The 26,023-nt window shown below is 41.7% G+C and overlaps 1 protein-coding gene and 1 long non-coding RNA gene across 3 annotated transcripts in view; one reads left to right on the top strand and one right to left on the bottom strand.

Annotated features, from left to right (window-relative positions):
- On the bottom strand, positions 1-20,270 carry LOC129782717 (uncharacterized). Its single transcript, XR_008744756.1, has 3 exons — positions 9,539-20,270; positions 8,232-8,300; positions 1-6,898 (listed from the first exon to the last, which is right to left on the bottom strand). It is a non-coding gene; the product is annotated as an uncharacterized LOC129782717 (long non-coding RNA).
- Positions 20,271-20,473: 203 nt separating this feature from the next.
- SREK1 (splicing regulatory glutamic acid and lysine rich protein 1) overlaps positions 20,474-26,023 on the top strand; it is a 40,105-nt gene continuing 34,555 nt past the window's right edge. For both annotated transcript variants that reach the window (XM_005240652.4, XM_027791270.2), the window contains exon 1: positions 20,474-20,816. In XM_005240652.4, coding sequence (XP_005240709.1) covers positions 20,656-20,816 — 161 coding nt within the window. In that variant the 5' untranslated portion in view covers positions 20,474-20,655. The remainder of the gene's footprint in view (positions 20,817-26,023) is intronic.

Below are 26,023 nucleotides of genomic sequence, written 5' to 3'. Positions count from 1 at the left end.
AAGCACAGCATCACCCCTTCTTGCAGTCCAGCCCCGCCCCATCACACTCCCCAGTTTCCAGCTCTCTGCCTTCCTGTGTTTGCTTTTCCTGGTACTGTCTGCGAGAACATGACTTGTATTTCTGTACTGCGAGATCTGAAACACTGCTTTGTATTAAGGATAAGAGTTACATGTGGAAAAAGAAGCAGCTGTTCAGCCTAAAGGAAGATAAAGTAGGAAATAAGCATTACAACCTACATGTTTTAGACTACATTAGAAATACTCTGCACAGAGTTTTATGTATTTCAAAAGTAGGTTGCAATTATCCCACTTAAGGGAATAATCTTTTAAGTAGCTATGGATAAATGTTACTGAGCTGTGAAGGATTCACTGAACATGTAGCTTGTAATGGCTGAGTGAGGACATTTTCAGCCACTCACATTTATACGAATACCTGACTAAAAGTTCTAGAGGTGTAATAAGGTGCGACAGAACAAGTATCATGACTGGGCTGACAAGGTTCCCAAGACAGCTGAGAACAGTTCCCCATGAAAGGTCACACTGCTGAAATGCCATAGCTTTTCTGCATGGCCTGAGCTTTTGAGCATCAGGAAACCCACCATCTATTTTTACAGCTGCATAACACAAAGGGGAATGTGGTTCTGCACTGCATGCACTTCATGAGGTATGGTTGGATGTAGCAAATTGCTGAACTCTTTCTGTTTCAACATTGTCCAAATTAATGAGAAAACTGTAAAGAATATTCACTTTTGTTTGTCAGACCTATGAAATTATTGATTTGGACAAACTTCTCAAGGACTCTGTCTTAATAAGAAACCAGCAGCAGATGAACCAGATGCTCTGCAGCGAAATCCACATTCAATTGCTAATGTCGATGATTTGTGAAGGAAACTTTGGAGGAAAAACCCAAACCAACAAAAAGGGGGAAAAGCTTTCCGCTGAATTATAAGTATGCACTGGCAAAATACATGATTTGAAAGTATTGTGCCAAGGCTCCTAACATCATAATGTTTCAGCATATTTGATTGATTTTTTTCTGCAACAACTTCCACTCATAATAGAATAATCAACAACTGGTTTTGAATATGGAGAAGGTATTTTTGCTAGAATATTTCTGTCAGAAGTACTTCAGTTCAAAGCCATGGCTCCTCTACTGAGAAAATGAGTTTTACTAATAAATATTGAAATAGATACTAACATCTTGTTAGCTGACTTAATACTGAGTCCTGTGAAAAAATAATGAAAAATTGTCTCATTTGCTAACTGTAATGAGAAATGGCTGATGAGGTTGGAGCTGATGCATACAAGGGTCAGAGATCATGCTGAAAAGTCTCCAAAGAAATAAAACCCCCAAACAACTTATTTCCTGCTGCTTTTTAATTTAAAAAGCTATGAAAATACACTTACTGATTTGAATAATGGGACTGACTCTCCAGTTAAGTGATATATGGGGTTTTTTTCATTGTAGATTATAATTATTCTATTATAGCAATAACCATGATGTGCTGTCACGAATGAGTGGTTTAGATGAAGTTGCTTAAAGAATCACTATCAAAGGTATGAGCAAAATACTTTTTATAGGAATTTGTGGGAGTGCGACTTCACAAAGTGGTGGCGAGGTTCACTCTATTACTACATAGTTAAATCATGCAGAGGAATAAAATTTAAAATTAAGCTGGGATGATTTACACAAAGCCTAAAGATGTAAAACGGTAAGGTAGACACACACCCCACCCCCCACACACCACCCCCCATTGAGCGATGAGGTTGAGTGGACCCTCTTGCTTTTTAAATTCTTAATAGAGCTTAGGTGAGGCTAGATCCAACCTTAGTCTCAGACTTGGTCAACGGGTTCTATCTAAACGACATCTAAGGTTTGTTCAGAGTTCAAGGTTGATCACAGGATTCTAGCAGCACTTAATCATTGCCAATTTATTATTTGAAAAGTGAGTCAAACAAGATTTACTACAATCACAATAGTAAATTATGAATCTGAGATGTGATCAGCTTTCAGCAGCAGTCCCCCAGTATTGCAGGCTTATGAGTTCACGAGCTCTGAGAGGCATCCTACTCAGAGGGAGATGCTGTTTACAGTCTGCTGCAGTCAGAAGAGTTCAAAGTGTCTCACTTAGAATGCTTCTTTATTGGGTTAGAGATGATTGGCTTTAGTCATCAGTAATTTTCCATACTGCCCCAATCCAGGTTGATAATTAGTGAAATTTTTCAAAATTCCAGTGATGGTGATACCAGTGTTACGCAGTTTAATGTATAACCCTAGTATATATAAAGCCTTAGTATAATTATTAGATTGAGACCAAGAAGTCCTTGTATCAGTATAATTATTAGATTGTGATCAAGAAGACCTGATATTGTATGGACAAGATTTATGATCTAACTTGAAAGGAACATCTAGGATGAAAGGAAAGAACTGATTGAATCTTATGAAAACCTACCAGGTTTTGCCAAAAAAACACTGTGAGAAGACTGAGATGACCAGGTCAAGAAGTATCTAGAAATGGATTTGGGTTGGTGGTCACAAAAGCAGCACTTCGACTCAATTCAGATGAAAGCTACACATGTGCAAAAGAGGAAGGGACTAATGTAAATGAATTCCAGGAAATAATTGAATATGTATGGATTTGGGGGGGGGAAATGCATATGTATGATTATACAGAATATAAGGAACATGTATTCAAGGATAAGGTGGGCTTGTTAAGAAGAGATATCCCCCACTCCCCAGCACTGTAATAAAGAATACCTGCTTCATAAACTTCAGAGTAAGTCTTAGAAAGTTTCTTCAACTGATTTTTCAGTAACAACGGTAGTACCATACCACTTGGATTCAGATACTGTTCCCAGACTTGTTATGGTTCAGATAAGGAATGTCCCAAAGCTGTCAGGTGTTGGTTTGGTTCATCTAAGGAATGTTTCTGGTACAGCCAGTGCAGTTTCCCACCTCAGCTGTGCGAGAGTTGCTGGTACTGTCAAGGGATGCTTAGCCACCCAACTCATTACACAGACGCTAAGGCCTAATGGGGATTCCTGATTGTAGAGTGGCCCAGGGGAGATGATGAGATGCACCACCACATGTGCTTTTATTTTCAGACATCTTAGGATACCAAAAAGAATTTTCAGTCTTAGTACTCATTAAACTAAACTCGTTTTGCAATAATGCCTATTTTATGCCACTTTAAAATAAAAGTTATAAATAAAATGTCAATGTTTATTTGCATTGTGTTACACTCCAGTATGTTTTCAAACTTCACAATTTTAAAGATTCTAATCCTTTTACTGCCAGTGGAAGTCTGTATTCTGATGCCATGAAGGAGGCTAGGAACTAGAAGTACTGGCAAAGGGTGACCAGCCCAGACCAAATCATCTTGTCATGCAGCAGGACACATGGTTAGATTTTTAAGTGTGCAACTTACCATTATTCATATAATTTTCTGTGTTGCCGGTAAGAAGAATTTGGTTGACTGATATGAACAAAGCTGGTATCATTTTTCCAACTTAAGGCAAAAGAATTATACTTAGAAATTCAGCATGTGAGAGCAAATGAAAGCAGTCACTTTGGCTGCAACACCACCTGGACTGTCATCCTTCAAAACAGTATCTCCAAACCAAAAACTCAGTACTGTTCTGATTTTTTCAGTTCTGATACCAAAAAATCAGATATAAACCTCTCTAATACTCATTTTTACAAAGCAGGCATTCTTTATTTTTGGCACTGGATGCACAGGGGATAAGTTCCACCCAACTTGCATGCTGATTTCACTGTTTGTCTGTGGCTGTTCTATACATATTAATGACATTTCTGAGAAAATATTAGCGTACTCATTACAATTCCAAGAACTACTTACCATATCTACACATTTACTATGCATGTGTAGTCTAATGGATTGGGGGTTCTCTGGTGGTCATTTGGGCCATCTTCATCCTCTTCTTCATTATCTTCCTCTTCTTCTCAACCTTCTCATGACCTTCTCTTCTTCTGGCTCTGTTTCAGCACTCTTGGCTTATGTCTTGGTTTCAGACTGGTTCTTGTCTACTAGTAGCTAAAGTACACAATGCAGCGTTGTACAGCTCGGCAATGTTGTAGATAGGTTAGCTGCAACATTTACAGTTAAGCACACCGGTAAAATTCCTCTGGTATCAATCCCTCCTTTTCTTTTGATGATTTGTATAAAACAAATTATCATCTCTTTGACAATTACTCTATTTTAAACTACTCAATTATATCTGTACCTCCAACACAATTCTGTAATATAATTACAGCGTTGAGTCACAACACAAGAGAAACAGCAAATTCCCAGTATTAGAATAATTAGGATGAACAAATTCTTTAACCAGGACAAATTAGGTAGCCATGAGATGAGTTTGTTCCAAATATCTTTGAATCCCCAATCAGTGTCATCTTTACTTGTTTCACATAAAATTTTATTTTGTTCCCAAACGTTCTGTAAATTAGTATAAATTCTGCCATTCTGATCCACATACATATAACGACTTGTATTAATAACTGTACAAACACCTCCCTGTGAGGCTAACAATAAATCAAGAGTCATTCAGTTCTGTAGAGCCACCTTTGATAAACTGGATACTTTGACTTGTAATGCCTGTATTGCATCCATGGTCCTGTCTTCAATATTTTCTATTACCGCTGGTTTATTCACTATTTTCTTCTGTAGTTCACCTAGGTTCTCAACCGCTAACCATGGAAGAAACCATCTAGCAAAGCTATGGAAGGCTGTGGGTTTGTCTGCAATAGCATTTTGGCTTCTTGTCATTCATTTGAAAAAGGTTCTGTCCCAATTATCTTGGGTATATAGTGGATCTACTATTGTGAGATTAGGAACTAAGGCTCCCAGGGTACATGCTCCTTGTCAGTTGAGGGATAATGTTTTATGAGCTGTATCTCCACATAGCCAGTAGCAACCACTTCCTGCTGGGACTGGGAGACCAAAATAATTTGTTCTGTCCACGTGGCTTAATGTAGGTCTCCAAAATTACCTGGTTCTATTACACCCAGGGAAGCTATCTATAAAGGTTTTGTAGTTTCTGTTATTTGTATGATTACCACACTTGTCATCCCCAAATTTTAATTCACTAGCACTTACAGAATCATTGCCTGGTCCGAATAGACAAAGGGCCATCTAGCAACATTGTAACCTGTATTTCCCTATTGTCTTTCTTTTGAAAGTTATTCAGCCACCATGGTTTCTTAGGGTGTCCTTTGCCATATTTTGGATTGTTAATTTGAGGTTCATTGACTGGTATGGGCACCCCTATTAAAGGTAGGTCTTGCCACCTCCCTGAAGTTGGCAGTTGGGTACTCTAAATCTTAACAGAGCATTCAGTAAGGCCTGAACCCATACATCATTTCAAAGGGGCTTGTTTTAATTTTTCCTCTGGGCTGTACTCTAAATCTTAATAGACCATTCAGTAAGGCCTGAACCCAATTTAAATCTATTTCTTGACAGATTTTTCCAAGTTGTAGTTGTAGTGTATAATTCATTCTTTCTACCATTCCACTCGATTGTGGGTGGTATAGGACATGAAGTTCCCAAGTAATTCCTAAAAATTTGGTTACTTGCTCTACAATTTTTGCAACATGGTGTGGTCCCCTGTCTGATGATAAGCTTTGCGGGTCTCCAAATCAAGGAGCAATTTCTTTTAATAATACTTTAACTACTAGCCTAGCTTTACTGGTGCAACTGGGAAAGGCTTCTGGCCACCCAGAAAAGGTATCCACTAAAACCAGTGGATGCCTGTAATTTTCCTTTCAGGGTAGCACAGTAAAATTGATTTACCAGCAGTCCCCGGGAGAACGTCCTTGCCTGGTAACTCCAAATTGAATTCAGTTTTCTGTCTTTGGTTTGTTTCTTTGGCATATTTCACATAGTTTGGTGATTGACATCAAGACGTTCCACACATTTTTACTCAAAACTGATCCTGGTAAATATTTAACTAAATTTTCAGTTCCCCAGTGTGTCTGTAAGTGTTTTCTCCAGGTCAATTCAGTCATTATTGGTTGTGGAAGAACAATTCTATTATCTTCAGTAATGGCCCACCTATTTTCTTTTACTGTGGCCCTTAGGGTCATTGTGGAGATTTTAAGGGAACCAAGACTATCAAGGATGGATTACTTTCTTCTTCTGCAGACAGTGCTGCTAGGTCTGTCTGCTTTCTGATTTCCCCTGTCTATCATGTTGAACATAAACTGTGATTCTTTGTCCCAAAGTAAATTTTTGATCTCTCTGGATAATCAGAACAGTGGCAGTCATGGCTCTCAAACATCCAGGCCAGGCTTTGCTCATGTTGTCCTGTTGTTTAGAAAAATATCCCACAGGCCTCTTGAAGAAGCCCAATCTCTGCATCCATACCCCCATTGCAAAGGCTCTTCTCTCATAAACAAACAAGTCAAAAGGTTTCTCTAGGTCTGGAAGCCCAAGAGCCAGAGTCTTCATGAGGGACTGTTTAGCTGCTTCGAAGGCTGCCCTTTCTTCTGCATTCCACTCCAAATGTGATCCCACTGAGCTGCTCAAGAGTCCATATAAAGGTTTTACTAATAGCCCATAGTCAGTCATCCATAATCAGCACCATTCCGACATTCCCAGAAACAGTCTCAGTTCATGAGCAGTCTGTGGTTCTGGGAGTTGGCAAACTGCTTCTTTTCACCTGACATTGAGAGCTTGCTGTCCTTGGGAAATACGAAACCCCAGGTACTTCATGATCCACTTTTCAGCCTGGGCTTTGTTTCTTGACACTCAATACCCGGATAGCCTGGCTTGGCCTGGTCTCTCTCCAGCCCAGACCAGGGGAATCACTGCATCCTCCACTTCTGTTAGGATTTCCCCTTTCTCTTTTTTCTCTTTTCCATCCTCCTGTAAAGACAGTACTAGCATACGGACATAGTTACCTTTAGGAATCATCATTTTAACATCTTCACCCTCAAGTTCAACTGTTGCTTGTAAAGGTCTGGGGGCTCCTGGCAAATACAAAACCTGACGAGGTACCCATTGTTTCCCTATTATAGATGATACTGGTTTGAAAAACAAGGCTTCTTCAGCTTTCCCTGTTGCACCAACAATTCCAATACTATTGTTTACTGAATACATTGCCCTGGTATCCACCAAAAACTCAATTATTGCCTGATCTTCCCCCAGCCTATATACTCAGCATGACGTCATATGGTATGGAACATCCCTTTGGCTAGTTCAGGCCAGCTGTCCTGGCTGTGTCCCCTCCCAGTTTCCCGTGCCCCTCCAGCATTCTTGCTGGCAGGGCCCAAGAAACTGAGAAGTCCCTGACTTTATATCATCATCACTGTTCTCACACCAAATCCTAAAATCAATTCTATTCCAGCTGAAACTAGGACAGCATGCCCCCCTTATTCCATACCATCTATGTCGTGCTACACTTTCCAATACAACCTCATTAACCAGCACCACCGTTCCCATCCTTTGATATAACACACAGATGTCATTCCCCTAGTCTGTGGACCACCCCTGTAAAAATATCTATCTACAAATGTCATTTAGTCAATGATTTTGGGCTCCATCTGTGATGGTGGTCAATCAGAAGTGGAGAGGTGGTGCGTTGTATGGGGTTACTGGGCACCAAAGCCAACTCAGGTTGGGTCACTGCTACACTGGCACTGCTTCTGGTAAGGCTTGTCCTCCACTGGTTCACGTGGTTCCTGTCACACTGGTGTTCCAGCCTGTCCAGTCCAGCAGCACAGACACAGCGGCAATGCCCTGGCCATCTGCCAGTACAGGCTTGTCACCATGGCTGTTATCAGAATGTTGCCGGGCACTGCACAGTGAGGTGATAAGCGGTACAGCAAGCAGCTAAAGCAAAAAGCAGCCACTAACGAGCGCTAAGCCTCTGCAGCAAGTGAGCCCCATGGCAAGCACAGAAACCACACAGAAACCTGATGATTAAAGCAAAACAACAATAACAGCTATAAAATTCAAACTAGCACATTCCATTCAAATCTGTCGTTATCTCAAACCCTTTGTGCCCCTTGCTGGGCTACAAAAATGACTGTCATGGTTTAATCCCAGCTGGCGAGTAAGCACCACGCAGCCACTCCTCACTCCCCCTGCGATGGGATGGGGAGAGGACTGGAAAAGAAAAAGTAAGAAAACTCGTGGGTTGAGATAAATACAGTTTATTAGGTAAAGCAAAAGCCACATGTGAAAGCAAAGCAAAACAAGGAATTCACTCACCACTTCCCATGGACAGGCAGGTTCTCGGCCATCCCCAGGGAAGCCGGGCTCCATCACGCATGACGGTTACTTGGGAAGGGAAATGCCATAATGTTGAATCTCCCCCCCTTTCTTTTCTCCCCCTGGTTTTCAATTCTAAACACCTCCATCATATATCACAAGATGAACAACACCTCATTGGAGGTCTCTCGTTCTGACAAATTTTCTCATCCTCTCTAATGACCGCACTAAAGGATCACTGGTGCCAAATTAATTCCACACTCTTTCTGCCACTCAGGATGATTCCGTAAGGTGAAAAACATATTCAGTGTATATTGCCTCGCCCCATTTTCCTTCCCTTCTTAAAAATAACAATTATAACAAAGTATCGTAATCTAAAGTTCCATTATTTGTCCACCTGCAGCTGTTTTTTAACTTATAAAGTGGCCACCACTGATTATCATATTTAATCAAGTCCACTCACCAGGCACTATCTCCCAGTGGTCCTGCAGTTGTTCTCCATTGTTGTATGATACACTCCAAAGGGGTTTTCCTTACTATATCATTCTCTACCTTAGACATGTTGGATCCCATTCTATCTTAGACTATTATGTCCAACCCAGATTCACAAATACAGATATCACAAATAACAACACAACAGCCAAGTAACACAAATGCAAGATAAGTAACAGAATGCAGGCACAGACTCAAACCAAGACTGTAATACAAGTACCTGTGTCACTCACCCAAACGCAGGCACCAACTCAAACAGACAACAGTCTAATTCAAGTGCACGTCACAAATGAGAGTCTAATTCAGGTACCAGTGTCACGCAATCACAGGCACAGACTCTACTGAATTCAGAGATGCATCTAAACCACCCCATGAGATGTCTTACGACACCAGGAATGCATCTTGACTTATAGGTAGGACTTCAAATCAAAATTCAAAATCAAAAGAATGCCTTTATCTTACTAGTGAAGTTTTGCTCATGAGACCAGTGGAACCAGGATGGGGGTGTCCCCAGGAAATCCTTACGGTGCCAGCCAGCTGTGCCTTGATCCCATACTTGGTCTGAGCTCAGAAGCAAGATCCCATCCTCACAGCCAATTTGATACTGAAAAATCTCTAATACTCATTTTTGAGTTTCAGAAAGCAGACATTCTTTATTTTTGGTGTCAGATGGGCGGGGGATAAGTTCCACCCAACTTGCATGCTTTTTTCACTGTCTTTATATGGCTGATCTATACATATTAATGACATTTCTGAGAAATTATTAGCGTACTCATTACAATTCCAAGAACTACTTATCATATCTACACGCTTACTATGCATATGTGGTCTAATGGGTTGGGGGTCCTCTGGTGGTCATTTGGGCCATCTTCATCCTCTTCATCATCATCTTCCTCTTCTTCTCAACCTTCTCATGACCTTCTCTTCTGGCTCTGTTTCAGCACTCTTGGCTTACGTCTTGGTTTTGGACCGGTTCTTGTCTACTAGTAGCTAAAGTACACAATGCAGCGTTGTACAGCTCAGCAATGTCGTGGATACATATACTGCAACATTTACAATTAAGCACACCGGTAAAATCCCCCCAGCATCCGTTCCAGGTGATACTATCCAGCTGAAGATGATACTCTATGAACTCCAGTTTATCAGATCAATACGTACGATGATGGCAATTCAACTACTGTATGAGAAAAGAAAATTTCACATCTAATGGGTAGAATGGAGTTGTGTTTGTGCCTCAGAGTCAGGCACTAAAACAGAAAGGTCCATTTCTGCAGTTTCTCCGTTACATGTGAAATTATTTGGCTTTAGAGGAATGAAACTTTTGTGTCCTGAATGTATTCAATCTGCTTGCCCTGCTTCTACAAACTTTGGCAGGAAGGCAGTGGAAATTCTTCCCAGTGAATTAATGAATTTTCTATCCAATGCCTATGAACTATCTTGTTCAGACAGGTATTTTAGAGATTTAAAAACATCTTCCCTTTACGTAGAGCTACATGCTGACTCACAGCAGGATGGACCTCAAAGCATAGAAAAAATATGGGTTTTTTTCTCTAGAAATACCAGGGACCTACCTGAACAGTTCCAGTAGTATGTCCTGCCAGAAAAATAGCAAGTAGCAGGTCTCTTAGCAGACAATTAAATAAATAAATAAATAAGCTGAATTTTACCATTTTGTTTTCCTTCTCCTCCACATACTTATTCATATATACTGATATTAAAAGTATATCATAGATTTTTAGTTTAATATAAACTTACAAAATTGATATGTAAAATTTTATACAGTTTTCTAAAAATCCCTTTTGAAGAAGAAATACTTCCGTAATCCAATGTTGTCTGGAAAACAGATACTAGTTTTCGTAAGTGACTGAAAAAATGCTGCCCTGAAATGACAACTGGATGCAGAATCTGTTCTCAGATCTCTCTCTTACCGCTTTGGTGCTTTTTCCCAGTCTGTAAATGGTGGTGATAATCTTCCTTTGTTAATATGCACTTGGAGATTCCAAGATAAAAATACTATCTAGACACTACTGGTTGTCAGCTAAGTCCCTCGTCTTATTTCAGAGTAAGTTTAAAAAGAATTGAAATTGAATGAATCCAGAGGGACCTTGACAGGTTGAGAGGTGAACCTCATAAAGTCCAACAAGGCCAAGTGCAAGGTCCTGCATGTGGGTTGGGGCAATGCCCAGTATCAATACAAGCTGGGTGGAGAATGGATCGAGAGTCACTCTAAGGAGAAGGACTTGAGGGTACTAGTGGGTGACAAGCTCAGCATGGCCCAACAATGAGCTCTTGCAGCCCAGAAAGCCAGCTGAATCCTGAGCTGCATCAAAAGAAGCATGGCCAGCGCGTCGAGGGAGGTGATTCTGCCCCTCTACTCTGCTCTGGTGAGACTCCACCTGAAGTGCTGGGTCCAGCTCTGGAGTCCACAGTGCAGCAAAGACGTGGACCTGTTGGGGTGGGACCAGAGAAGGGCCACAGAAATGATCAGGGGATGGAACACCTCTCTTAGGAGGAATGGCTGAGAGAGTTGGGGTGGTTCGGCACAGAGAAGAGAAGGCTCCAGGAAGACCTTACTGTGGCCTTTCAATACTTAAAGGGGGCTTATAGGAAAGATGGGGACCAGCTTTTTAGTAGGGCCTGTAGTGATAGGACAAGGCGTAATGGTTTAAACTAAAATATGGTAGATTTAGGTTAGTTATAAAGAAGAAATTCTTCACTATGAGGGTGGTTAGACACTGGAACAGGTTGTCCAGAGAAGTTGTGGATGCCCCATCCCTGGAAGCGTTCAAGAACAGGCTGCTCTGAACAACCTGGTCTAGTGGAAGGTGTCCCTGCCCATGGCAGGGAGGTTGGAACCGGATGACCTTTAATGGTCCCTTCCAATCCAAAGCATTCTATATGATCTATGAAAGCAGAGAAAAACTATCCCATCTTTGATTTAAGCAATTTTAAGGGGAGAAGGGAAACTTCATTATAAAACACTCATATAGTTGCTAATATGACTCTTACAACTAATACTGCTATGCTAAATACAATAACCCTAACTTTTTTCATGTGCTTGCTATAATACAGATAAAAAGCAGAGGCAGAAATCTCACAGCTGTTTCAGTTTAGCCATGCCAGTTTATACAGACAAATGCCATCCAGAGGCAGGAAGTTTGAAAGGGTTTCAGCTGCTTACATGGACTATGTAGAGTACATCTCTTAATCTCAATAGGTAGGATTTTAAGATTTCTAGATCAAGTTTCATCTGTGTAAAACAACTACTACTAGGGAAATTTTATGCTACAAAAATATTTTTATAATTTTCTGGGTAGGGGTATAAAATCGGTCTCATGCTTTGTGAAAAACAGATCTTGGTAAATGTATTTTACATAATTTTTGAGATTACCAATGTAGTGCATTAGGGATTACTGCATAGAATTAAGTTTGTTTTCTGTAAGATCATCTTAAAAAAACAGTTGTCTTAAAAAAAACCCAAGCAAATTCTACTAAGACATACACAAAAAAGAGAGCAGCTACCTGATAAATCCGAATAGAATGATGATGGAAAAGGGGTGAAACCAATCTCTAGCTTTCGGGAAGAACTGTGGATTTGTCAGAGTTTAAATGAAGTCTATGAAATGCTACAAAGTTAACATTTTCCAATTTGTATTTGAAAGGTAGTTCAAGTTAAACTAAGGTGTGAATCTGAATTGTATTAGATATTTCAAAAATCCTCCTTCCATGTGCAGTTTTATTTCAAAATAAGATGTGCTGAAATAACAGTAGACATAGGCAAAAAATACACTCTTGCTTTCAGATTTCATGTTAATCACCTACTCTGATGAGAAACAGTTCTCAGAACTGAGATTTTGGCCACATGCAGAACTTGGAAAGCTCCCTGCATGAATTCCTACAAAGAGTAAAATTCCTACCATTATGAGAACCAGAAAAATATCTTGACCTGGAGCACAGATCTGGGCAAAACCTGAGAAAATAAGAGTATTATCAGCAGTCAGCCTGAACAGGCGGTCTACTGTGAGTAGTAGTAGAAGACTGGCATTTAAAGATTATGCCTTTTGATTAATTCACAAGAGAAAGAATAGTCATGTTGGAAAAGACACATTTGTTTCCTGTTTCCTGCATCACCCATCTATACAAAACATTGGAATTTTGATCGTACAGTAGTGCGCATATTGTAGTTATCATGTATGGAAACAACCTTATGCAGCAAAAGCTATACAAATATACTGGGTTTTAGTGGCATTCTAGTACTGCATGTGAAAGAACATTCAGAAGAAAAATGCTTTATTTCTATTTGGATCTCTTCACCAGATTGACACATGCCTTTTCATCACTCATATACTGAAAAATTAAGTTAAACATAGAAATTCACCATCTTAAATGAATAAAAAGTAGTATACTGAACATAACTTGAATGCTTTGATGAGAACAAAAGGTGCTAATTATGGTTAAATGATGGCAGTATTTTAAACATTTGTACCATTCACTTTTCTCAAAGTCTCATAAAGATGTCAGAAGTTCCCTAAATTCAAACTGCATTATACGATGATTATTTTAATTTTGGACATTTTTTTTCCCTAAAGACTGCTAGGTTTTTTATTTTGAGATCAGTACATAATTGCAGAATTATGAAAGCCTGACTTAAAAAAAAAGAACAAAGAGTGTGTTGCTTAGCATCTTCCAAATGCATTAATGCATGAGTTGGTATGCAAGTAGCCTACACTGAAACATCTAGTCATTTGACAACCAAACTCAGCTGAGAGATGTCCACTGAAAAGAGTATCACTGGACCATATGGCCATCCTGCCACCACATGGGAGGTTCTTCCCTGAACAATGTACCAATCAGTCATTCTTCATTTAAGACTGTTGAGCAAGTCAGGTGAGTAACAGTTACAACACCACATAAGGAATAACTGGCAACTGAGAAAAATATTCTGACAAGTGAGAAAAGCAGTTTGAGATACAGACAAATAGTATGACAGGTATAAACCTCTGAGATTAGCTGATTTTGCTGGCAGTGATGTGAATTCATTGAGATTTTCATGTGCCCATAGAAGGTTTCTCAGGCAAAGCTTTTTGTAGACTATCTTAGTTGTAATTAGGTTGGTAATAATATATGTGATATTCTATGTGCTGTTTGGCCAATACAAAGTTGGCCAAAATTCATATGATCTACTGAGCAATTCCAGACATTGTTTGCTACAGCACTTACTGAGAAATTGGCAGCTAGGCTTTCCTGGCAGAAAAGCAGTTTGTTCTTAATTGCATCTTGGTAGAAGTCAAGCATTGTTCCTTTCTATTACAAAGGAATAGAAAAACAAAGACATTTTTCATGCTTGTTCTCCTGTTTGAATTAGTAATGCTAGTCTCACTCTTTAATCACATTCCACCCAATCCTGTCCAGTGTATTTGTAACTGAGCAAAGCATTGCTGGTTCCCTCTCATCATCAGGTTTGGCAATGACAGGAAGAAAGTCTGTTAGGTACTTTCCCTTTGAAGAAGATACATGATTATGGAAACCATCAGTGAAGTAGCTCAAAGGTACTGTAATATACATAAAAAATAATCAAAGAACAACGATTCCACCAACCGTAGACCTGCACTAACTACAGATATTCTGAGCAAGGCAGCAGTGATGTAATGGACATTCAAAGACATCCTGCAGTTACTAAAGAATATCTCCATTATTACAGAAAGGTAACAAAAAGTATTCTTCCAAGCTTTTTACCAATTAAGAATGATTAACTCAGTTCAGGAAAGCACCTTTCATTCTCACAGAATTACTGAGTTCCTGAGGCTGGAAGGGCTCTCTGGAGATCACCCAGTGCAACTCCAACCCACCCAAACAAGGTCAACTACAGCAGGTTACTCAAGCCATGTTTTGAACATAGCCAAGAACAGAGACTCCACAACTTCTCTGGGCAACCAATTCCAGGAGTCAACCGCCCTCACAGTAAAACAAAGGGTGTTTTTTTCTTAGGACTAAATGAAATTTAATGTGTTTCAATTTGTGCCTGTTGTCTCTTGTCCTGTCACTGGACACCATTGAGAAGAGTCTGGCTGTCTTGTTTATACTCTGCCATCTGGTACTTATTCACATTGATAATAAGCCTCCCGAGCTGGGGAGCCCAGCACTGGACACAGCATTCCAGATGTGGCCTCACCAGTGCTGATCAGAGAGGGCAAAGATCACCTTCCTCAACCTGTTGGTGATGCTCTTGCTAGTGCAGCTCAGGGGGGTTGGCCGCCTTCTAGCAAGGGCACATTGCTTGTCCATGTTAAACCTGCTAAACAAGATCCCCAGGTCCTCTTCTGCCAGCCAGCTTTCCAGTGCAGTTGGCCTCCAGCACGTACTTGTGCATGGTGTTATTCCTGCCCAGGTGCAGAACTTTGCACTTCCCTTTGCCCAACAGTATGAGATGCCTGTCAGCCCATTTCTCCAGTCTTTTGAGGTCACTCTCTGCATCGCAGCACATACACTCTAAGGTATCAGCCAGTCCTCAGAGTTCTTTATCATCTGCAAACTTGCTGAAGTTGCCCAACATTCCACTGTCCAGGTCACTAATGAAAATATAATGACAATGTAACAGAACTGGACCCAATACTGACCCTGGGGTACTATGGACTCATTGCCAGCTGGATTTTGTGCCACTGATTCCGGCCCTTTCAGCAGGGCAGTTCAACCAGCTTCCAATGCACCTGATTGCCCACTCATCTAATCTGTACTTCATCAGTTGGTCTATGAGGATGTTACGGTACACACTCACAAAAGCCATGCTAAAGCCAAGATAAACGCTATTTAGCTGCTCTTTCCCTTGTTCGTGGAGCCAGTCATTTCATTGCAGAAGGCCATCAGGTGCTCAGGCATAACTTTCTCTTCACAAATCCACGCCCACAGCTCCTAATCAGCTTCTTGTCCTTAAAACGTTTAAAAACGGCTTCCAGGATGACATGTGCTGTCACTTTCCTGGGGATTGTGATGAGGCTGACTGGCCTGTAGTTTTACAGATGCTCCTTCTGGCCCATCTGGAATCTAGGGGTGATATTCACCTCCTTCAAACACTACAACCTTTCAAAGATAACTAATGATGGTCTCAAGTGGCTAGATTCCTCAACACTCAGGAGCATCCCATAAGTCCCATGGACTTGTGTGTGTACATTTTGTTTAACCTGATTATCCTCTACCAATCCTTGCTTCAGAATTTCTCACTGGTCTCAGGGGCTTGGGATTTTCAGAGGCAAGTTTTACCACTGCCCAAGGAGTAGCTGAATCTGAAGTTAATTTTTTCTTTTCATAAATTGCTTAAAACTTAGAAATATTTGATTTTCTATCAGATAGGTGTACCCTGCTTTTACCTTACCTCATTTGATTTCCATTCCCCCACCCCTGGAAGCATAGCAAGCATCACGCTGATGTCCACCTCTGACAAACCACCCACTGTGTACTCTGAAGTTGACTTCTTTTAAGGAAAAATATTTTTCTCCTGATCACCTAATACAGGGTTTACTGTAACTTCCTTCTGAACGGACAGTATTTTGCTGCTGACATTTGCAATTAATATTTCCCAGTAAATGCTTTTCAAACCTTGCAGAAAGATCTGGAAACAGTCTTAGACAAAATGTTAATAGTTGCTTTTGTTTAAAGACTTTATGTAGGTAACATAGAATTTAAGTTTCATGATGTCTGCAAGTGCAATGTATTGCTGTTATTTTTCAGAAACTAAAAAGAAAAGGGAACAATGCAGTTTTAAGGGAGGCTTATTTTCTAAACACAGGAGAAACTCAGCTGATTAATGAAACAGAAAAAGTATGTTGTTGTAAGGGCAAGCAAATGCTCCGTATTCTGAGATTTGTCCTGTACCTCCAAAACCCCCACTTCTTGTTTTCAGAAAGGTTTGCTTATTTGCCCTCACGAACACATATTATTGATGGATGGATAGTTTATCATTTGCCTTCACAGTATCTGAAAACTGCTCACCAGGGGACCCCTATGAATTGCAAAGTTCCATGACTGCCTGATTTCTGGAGCAACTTTGAGAGAAATGAAAATAATTTTGACTACACAATGGGTGCTGATAAATCAGTTATCTTCCAAGTACAGTTTCCATCTTTTTACAAATTAAGAATACGTTTTTTTAAGTAGTAATTCTCCTCTTCCAGAAAGGTGTTAACGCATATTTTTGAGAATTTAATGCAATGACTGTAGGGCTGTTCTCCCAAGCACCCAATCAACTCTGGATAACTCTGCAACTGCAAATCTTTCTGAAATCATGGTTAGAGCACCAGGTCTGGAGCTCAGTCAAAATCTCTTGTGTGGACTTTCAGGAGACTGATGTTGAGATACCCAGCTGAGAGAAGCTGAAGGTTTTCTGCACTGCAGCTATGGAATGCCTTGGTCTTTGCTAGCTGATGTGACATCATTGGTCATACAAGCAAGGTAAAGGTACAATGAAAGACTTTATTTACTGAATGTAAGTGCACTGATACAGTTACTGTAAAGTTTAAAAACAGGTGAGCAAAATTGGAACGAACCTCCTACATGTTTTAATCCACTTTGGTCAAAGCTAAATATTTCTTTTGGCCTACAGCAACCTGTAAGATGTTAATGGAGTTCTGTTAAACGTTGATTAGAATGAAGATGATGTTTGGTCACTTGTTCATCAATTCCCTTTTCTGCATGTCTACCCATTCTATTCAACTTTTTTTTTCCCCAATAGCTCTGTTTTTTATTATAGGAGAGGGAGTGGCTCATACATAGTTTTAAATTTTGAACAGTTCAGCTAAAATAGAGTCATTGTTTGCTTCTGGCATTTTAATGGCAGCTAATGTGAACCAAGGCTTTCAGCATTTTGTGCATTTTGTTGCTATTCTTCTGATATCCAAGTTTATTTTTTTATTTGGATTACTTTCCAAGTGAATTTTGTACTGTTGCAGGGACTGAGAAGTACTCAATTTAAACAGTGTTTTGCTTCTGTTTTGTGTTTGGGAAGCAGACCAGTGTTGGAAGAAGGGTTTGCTGGAGTCAAGAAGACGCTCAATATGAGTTATGCATCTTGCTCAACTTTATTAGTTTCTAACACTACTTGTATAGAACCGATACACATGCATATTCGTAAAGCAGAAATACAATTGTTAGTAGTCTCTAAACGCGCATGGTTCTCACACCCCTAATTATCATGACTAAAATAAGCATTCCATCCATGTAGCTAATTGTGTTGCTGTGCTGCAGCCTTGTAGTTTGTTACTCCCTATTTTCCCATACCGGTCCCTATCTTTCTTGGCCCTGCACCTGCTTTGCCAGCAGCTGTAGCTTGTTACAGCCACGGCCTGTTGGCACAACATAATTACTTGGCCTCAGGACTCAAGAATAGCTCAAGGCTACCTTTCTTGTTAACTTCAGCACAGCAACTTCAGTACAATTCTGATTACAGGCCTATTCTAATACCAGGCCTGGATTGTGCAGATCTTCAGAGATTCTAAGGCCATGCTTCTGCAGCCATTCTTCTGCAGACCAGTAGTTCGGAATATCATATGTACTATTAAAGGCTTTACCTGTAGGAGGATATCCCAGTCAGTTGTGACATTACAGAACTTCTGTATTTCAAATTCTAGAGCTCATTTTTCTGGTAACCTCCACTGAGAGATGCAAAAAGAAAGGAGAAGAATATTCAAAGCAGTAACAACTTCTGCATCTCTGCTAACTGTCTTTGGATGAGATGTACTAGTCAAAACACAGGAAAACCTTACGTAATGTTCTTATAAATAGAATAATTTTTCCAGAGTTTAATTTTGCACAATATATAACAAAAGATCTTGAATTCTGCAGTTAAACTTCTCTGAAGTTAGGCTAATTAAAAGCTACCACAATTGCTGAAAGGATTTAAGGTTGATCTTAAATCTTGTACTTTTGGAACATGGATTAAATTTTGAAAAAGAATAAGAGTGCATTGATTATAATTTTGAAATAAGCAGTACCTGAAACACATGCATAGGCATTTTAAATTAATCTCTGACAATTGCTTGGAATACTTAAAATTCTGTAACATATTAAGCATTAATGAAAGAAGCACTATCCAGACTTATCTATGGAGATTCCGTAACAACTGACCTACTTGCTCAGGGAAGTATCACAAATTTGCAATCTTTTTCAGCCCAGATAGCAGATAAGCCAGTCCCTTCTCAGTTCAGATTTGGGGTATGGAAAGACTTAAAAACTGAAATATTAATGTCTGAAACGTTCAATCTTTCAGTGCCAAGATATGGAGTTCTTTACCACCTAAGAAAGACTGCAGTTAGATCCTTAACAGTGATCATCCGCATGCATAGTGCTCAGTCTCGTTTTCTCTGGTCAATTTAAAAAGAACTTGAACTGTAACTCCAGGTACAATCAATTTCATCAGGAGATTCCCAGTCAAGTTATAACAAAACCGTTCACAACTTAGCCTACTATAGTCCCTTTCTGCTATCAAATTTCGTAACCAGAATACATGGACATATCGTTTTGTTGAACAATCTGCACATATTTCTGAGAAACAGAATGCACGCATTATTTTGACTCAGGGTGTCCCATGCAAAGAGCTATCACAGATGATTAACTGAAGGAATTGCTGCTTAGGATAAGGCAACTTTGAAGGACAATTACAGGCTGGAAGGCTGGCAACAGAAGACTCTTGCAATCAAGATATTTCTGATGCTTGTTGGACAAGAAGCCAAAGATGTGTCCTTAGGCAAACTACCTCCATTATAACACCAAAATCACACCCTTAACACCCCAGCCCACAAAGAGAGCCTTCCTCAATGAAGACGTGTAGTTAATCAGTAAGACTGCACAACCATTATGTAGATTACCATCCAGTCAATGTTAAGAGGGTTGGAACTTAAATTAATATTCATGCGGTCATGTACAAATCTGCCTGTGGACACCGCCAAGGCGTGCCAGCCCACCTGGTGCCCACGCCTGCACAGCTTCGTAGCGAAGGCCCTGTCTCCTGCTCTTAACGACTCGGTCTTCGATTCTGCACACTGGGTAACGAACTCATTTTTGAGGCAATTCTTGTTTCAACACAGGGTGCCGTTCCCTAGGGTTTATTCCCTAGGGTAATCAAACTGCTTCTTATTAAACTCGGCTACCAAAAGAGCACTTAAACGGGAAATCTATTTTTTCTCTTCCGTTTCTGGTGGGCGTGCCAGGATTTGCAAGGCAGAACACACGGCGGACTGCATGCCAAACCAGTCACCGGACCCAGCCTGCCCCGGCACGGGGGGTTGTGCCCGGGCCTTGGCACTCGGGTGTCAGCTGCGACCCCCGCCGCTCAGCTGCGGGAGCGGGAAGCGGGGCTCGAGGGGCGCGCGCGGTGGCGCCCCCCGACCGACCGCCGCCGCCGTCCCCGCGGCGGGGCCTGCCTGCGGCGCCCGGGCCTGCGCCCTGCCCTGCCCCGTCACTACAGGCGGGCACCGGGCCCGCTGCCCCCGCAGGGCTCGCCCCCCGCCGGCCCGCGGCACCCCCCCCGGCCCCCGGCAGCCCGGCAGGGCGGGCACGCGGCCCTCCACGGCCTGGCCGCGCGCGCGGCCCCGCGCCCCCTTCTAGGCGGGGCCGATGCCCCGCGCTGGTCCCGCCCCCGCCACGGCGGCCCGGCCGGCTCCTCAAGGAGCGGGGCGCTTCCCCTCGCGGCCGAGCCGGGAGCGCGGCCGTCAGAGGCGGGCCTGCACGGCGCGGGGACGCCCTCTCTCCCGGGAGTCGCAGCCCGCGGCGGCCCAACGGCGGCCCGCCCAGAGACTCCTCCAGGGAGCAGTGGAGTTCGCCCCTAGAGCGCCCGCGCGGTAGGACGCTCTGGCAGGCGCCGCGCGCTTCTCTCTGTCGTCAGGCCCGCCTCTCCGGCTGTGTGTGGCACTGCCGGGAGCGGAGCGGTCGAGCAGGCTCCGCCATGATGAACAGCGGAGGGATCGGGGTGCCGCTGGGCTTCCCCTTGGGCCCCACGTCTGTCATCCAGGTCACGAACCTGTCCTCGGCAGTGACCAGCGAGCAAATGCGGACTCTCTTCGGCTTCCTAGGAGATATCGAGGAGCTGCGCCTCTATCCCCCGGAGTAAGTGGGGCCTGCGCCGACCTCTGGAGCGATAGAGACTTGGGAGGAGGAAGAGGCCTAGAGGGGCCGGGAGGGTGGAGGGACGAGGCAGAAGGCCCTACGTGCCATTTTGAGTGTGGGCACCGGAGCCTTCCGCACGGGGAGCGGTTCACGTTGTCCCACCCCTTTGTGAGGCTGGAGCGGCCGGGAAAGGAGCTTCACCCGCACTTAAGATGGCGGCCGCAGCTCGGAGGGGGGAGGCAGCCGCGATATCTCCGGAGCGGCGGGTTTTAGTGTTCTCGTGGCGGCGGCCGGGGTTGCGACCGCCCGCTGTAGGCTGCGGGCACTGAGCCACCGCCAGAGGCCTGGCGAGAAGCGTGCGGCTAGGCTGCCCCGGAGCGCTCCCCCGGCGCAGATCGCCCCCCGCCCCCCCCCCCCCCCCCCCCTTTTCCTGCAAACCCTCTTTCTGAGGCCCGCCTTTCTCTTCGCTCGGACCGAGCTGGGGGGTGCGTGTGTGCTGGGCTAGAGAGCCCCAGGCCCGGCCCCCGCCCCCGCCCGGCTGGCTGCCAGGGCGCTGCGTGCCGGCGGGACCAGCTTCCCCCCTCCCCCGTTCGAAGGGCGCTGTTCTCCGAGAAGGGCCCGCGCGAAGAGAAGCCAAAATAGCTTTTCACAGAGGGACGGCACCTGCCCTGCCTTGTGCTCAGAAATGCCCTTGATAAGACGTGTGCAGTAAATGAGAGTTAGTAACAGACGTGACACGTTTCTCTAAACCGTAGCCGGTCTCATTATGTCAGCTGCACGGTGCACTCACATGGGAGATACTGAGGTTTGCAAAATAACAGTATTTTTTTTCCCTAAGCAGAAAACCATCAACACAACAGGGGAGAAGAATATTTTTTTCTTAATGCATCTGTTGTACTAGGAAATGAATGGCAGACGTTTCCTTTCAAACCATTTATCTTTTCTTTTTTCTCATGAAAATTAAGTAGAAATAGCAGAAAGGGGCAGGAGTCATTTGCATCCAGATACTTCAATTTTAATACAAAGAAGTCATTCAGATGAATAAAATTTAATTTAAAAAAATAGCAATAAAGTTGGTATTTATCCTTTTTTTGTTACTGCGTTACATCTGAGTAAGTTTCAATGATGACCATTCAGAAAAATCAAATACGATTTATTAGGTAATGAAAAGTATATGTAATAGGCATCCATTCATGTAGAGATATGTTTAAAACAGCCTTACTGAGTTTTAAAGACTCTTTAATAGATTTATGGTGATTTTTATACATTTTTCTGGGGTTTTACTTTGGACTGGTTCCACACTTGCTGCTTAATACACTTGAGTGTTCTCCTGACCGAATATTTTTTTTGTTGTAGCTGTTGCTCTCATTTTTCACTGTTATATAATAGATGTTAAAGCAGATAGATACTTTTTTGACACTCATATGCAAATAACGTTTGTGCCCAAGTATAAATTTTTGCCAGTGTCCATATACACATATAATACTAAAATCCAGTGCCATAGTAGGGTTTGACTTGGAAATGTCAAGGTTATAATGTGGTAAACATCCATTCTATATAATTAGTTTAGTTTTCAGAGATAAGACGCAGGATTGCGATTACTCATTTTACTCTTGTTTTATTTACGGTTTCTATGCAATAACTTTTAAGAAATATGGATTTCCATGTCTAATAGTTATAGACATTTGACCTGGCTTTCAAATTATTATCTTGAAAAATAATTTTTTACTTTAATGCCCTTCTTGTGAAACAGAAGAAGACAGGCTTCCTATTGACTATATTTCCTGTATACTTACTATATTTATTGAAAATAAATATATTTGAATAATATTTTGATAAAATCAGAGAGTAGCGTTTCATTGGTGAGTGCATGGGAAGCAAAGGTGTCGCAAGCAAAAAGATGTTATAATAGATGTCTGCAATTTGTTAACATTATTTTCTACTACTGTTTTTTCCTTAAGTAATTAATGATTTAATGCCTAGATGTTTTTAAAAACAATTCTCTTAATTAAAAGGGAAATTTGCTTTTTACATTAGAGTCAACATCAGATAAAAAATCATGTCATTTCAGTTCTAGCTTTAAAAATAATTCCAAGAAATCCAAACTTTTGATGTATTGTACAGCATGAATTCTGTTACCTTTGTGCAACAGTGGAAACTCACTTCTCAGTCCAGTTTCCTACGTGAACAATATAATTCAGTAAGTTGAATTAGTGGACTACAGGTCTCATGGATGTTGACTACTGAATAATATTAGTATGCTTTTTGTAAGTGATTTCATGTTGAGGATTAAGAGGAAGTGACATAGTAGCTTTCAGTCATCTGAGAGTGTGTTACTAAATTAAGTAAAAGCTTTCACTGTGACCGGGACCCCATTTGCTAGCCTTTGTTCAGAAATTACAGAAATGGATAAAAAATTAAAGCAAATATTTCTTGTTTCAAGAATAATATGTGGTGTAATACTAAAAGAGTATTATCCTGACTTTTTAATAGATTAAGCAATGAGGTGAAATAGTTACATGTTGCATTGTGTAGAATTGCAACCTGTTTTCTCTCTAATTTTGTATTGCAAATATTCAGCTTACAAAATACTTCTGATTAGCCAAGCATGAGTTTGTAGAGAAGAGTGATGTTGTGTTCTCTTCTGTATGCATCATTTCATGTATTAAAAATATAGGCATTCATGTTAAGAAATTTACTATAGTATTTGTATATCTGTTGCCTTTGCTGGGCATAGATTGTATTTCTAATAGATGTGAACTTCCAGTTCTTTTGATAATGCACAGCAGCAACAAAACATAGATGCAGATGTATGCACACACACACGCTTTTTAAAGCACATAGACTCCATTTTCTCTATGATCTTTCTAAGTTAAAGCATAAGTTATCCTTCATCTCTTCCAAGTCAGTCATGTCTGTCAGCCTTCTACTTTCTCCCTTAATCTGCTGAAGTCTAATTCATAAAATCTGATTGTATTAAATAGTCAAATTTTTTTAATAATGAAACTACTTTTGTTAATTAAAAGGAAATAGAATCATTAGTTTCGAGGACGACCTGAAACTAAACCGTATGACCTTGGACTCTTGACAGGCTTGATGGTGTTACTGCTTCTCTGGGGAGCCTGTCCCAGTGACTGACCACCATCACAGTGAAGAACCTTTTCCTGATCTCCAGTCTGAACTTCCCCTGATGCAGCTTCATTCCATCTCCTCGCGTCCTATCGCTGGTCACCAGGGAGAGGAGATCAGCACCTCCCCTCCTCTGCCCCCCTTGAGGAAGTTGCAGGCTGCGATGAGGTCACCCCTCAGCCTTCTCTTCCCCAAGCTGAGCAAACCAAATGACCTCAGCCACTCCTAAGTCATGCCCTTGAGACCTTTCACCATCTTGGTTGCTGTCCTCCAGATGAGCTCTTAACAGTTTCATATCCTTCTTGTACTGCGCTGCCCCAAACTGCACACAGTACTCAAGGTGGGGCCACACCAGTGCAGTGTAGAGTGGGACAGTCACCTCCCTGGACTGGTTGGCCGTGCTGTGCTTCATGCACCCCAGGACATGGTTGGCCCTTCTGGCTGCCGGGACACACTGATGACTCATGTTGAACTTGCCATCAACCCATCCCCACAGATCTCTTTGTGTGGGGCTGCTCTCCAGCCTCTCATCCCCCAGTGTGTATGTATAACCAGGATTACGCCGTCCCAGGTGGAGAATCTGGTTCTTGTTAAATTTCATACTGTTGGTGATGTTGGCCCACCCAGCTCTCTAGTTTATCTAAATCTCTTTATGAGGTCTGTCTACCCTTGAGGGAGTCCGCAGCTCCTCCTAGTGTAGTATTATCATCAGACTTACTTAACGTACATTTCATTCCTGTGCTCAGATTATTTATTTAAAGCATTAAAGAACATGGATGCTTTTTTCCTAATTCTCTGATATTTTGCTCTCAGAGCAATCCAAGAGGATTGTAGAAGTGGTGAATGGGATCAGGTGACCATTTCCATCTTACAAGAAATTCCTTTGCTAGCACTGTTCCACTCTAATTAATCGTGCAGCATCCTACCACTGACTTTAGGGAGTAAGGATTTCAGCTCTGGCATCTATAGGTTTTGTGCTTCAGTGATTAGGTGCGGCGAATGAAGAGACGGGACGCAGCTTGATGCAAGCAAATGTCAATTTATTGTACAGAAGCACGAGTTTATATACACTTTCAGAAGTTGCACGTTTTAAACAGATTGGTTCTTGAAGCTAAGCCTTGCATACTAGGCAATCCCCGATTGGTGGTTAACTACCATCAATTAACAGCAAGGTGTTACCTTTCCTTGGCGCCATCCCTCCCCCACTCCCCTGTGCTCTGTATCATGTTGATTGTTGTCTAGACAAGCTCGAGCACATTCCCCTCAGCTAACTGATTGCCACGCATGGTCCTAGTTTCCAGCCCGCTCCTGCAGTTATGGAGCAAAGTACAAGAATATGCTATGGTTGTCTGAGCTAACATTATTAGAGAGGAGAGTTCCTTTTTACCCATTTTCTGCGTTTTTCCTGTCATTAGCATGTACCTCAGTTTTATAGGGTGCCACAGAGAATTTCCTTCAAAAGCTAAAAGGAAGTCTCAGATTTTAGTAATTATATTAAATAGAAGGCACATTAATGTTTCAGTAGTTTACTTAAGTTCTTGTAAGCTTGCAAATGTGGACAGGAAGAGAGAAACCAGTTCAGTTTTTAAATGCATTAAATGAAATGCAGGCTTTTTAAGATTACTCTTCAGTATTCCCGTCAACCTTTGTGAACCTAGTGACATTTCCCAGCAATTAGTATGTTAAGACTATTGTCCTGACGTACCAGTTTCTGTTAGGGTCCTTCATTTTATGTCTCAAATTGATTGGGAAAGCTTTCTTTATGAGTGTTAGGTCATGCTATGTTTTATAGTAACTTTTTCAATTCGTGTTTTCCCTTCATTGATCAAAGCCCTTCAGTTTCTTCAGTCACTGCTAATCAGACATCCCTTTAAGTAGGACAGGTTTCATAGCTGCCATGTGCCTGAAAGGCTGGTTCTCTGGGGGGAAGTTTCTGTCTTGTATATTAGAGGCTTTCACACTTTATGCAGATGGCAGTGAATGCTACTTTGTTATTACTGTTACATTCCTAAGGTATGTGAACTGCAAGTAGTCCACCCTCGGATTCAGTGTTGAGGGCTTTGGAAACACTTGGCACT

Source organism: Falco peregrinus, chromosome Z (assembly GCF_023634155.1).
Source record: "Falco peregrinus isolate bFalPer1 chromosome Z, bFalPer1.pri, whole genome shotgun sequence".
In the NCBI taxonomy this organism is placed as follows: domain Eukaryota; kingdom Metazoa; phylum Chordata; class Aves; order Falconiformes; family Falconidae; genus Falco; species Falco peregrinus.
This window is presented reverse-complemented; position numbering and strand designations above follow the sequence as displayed.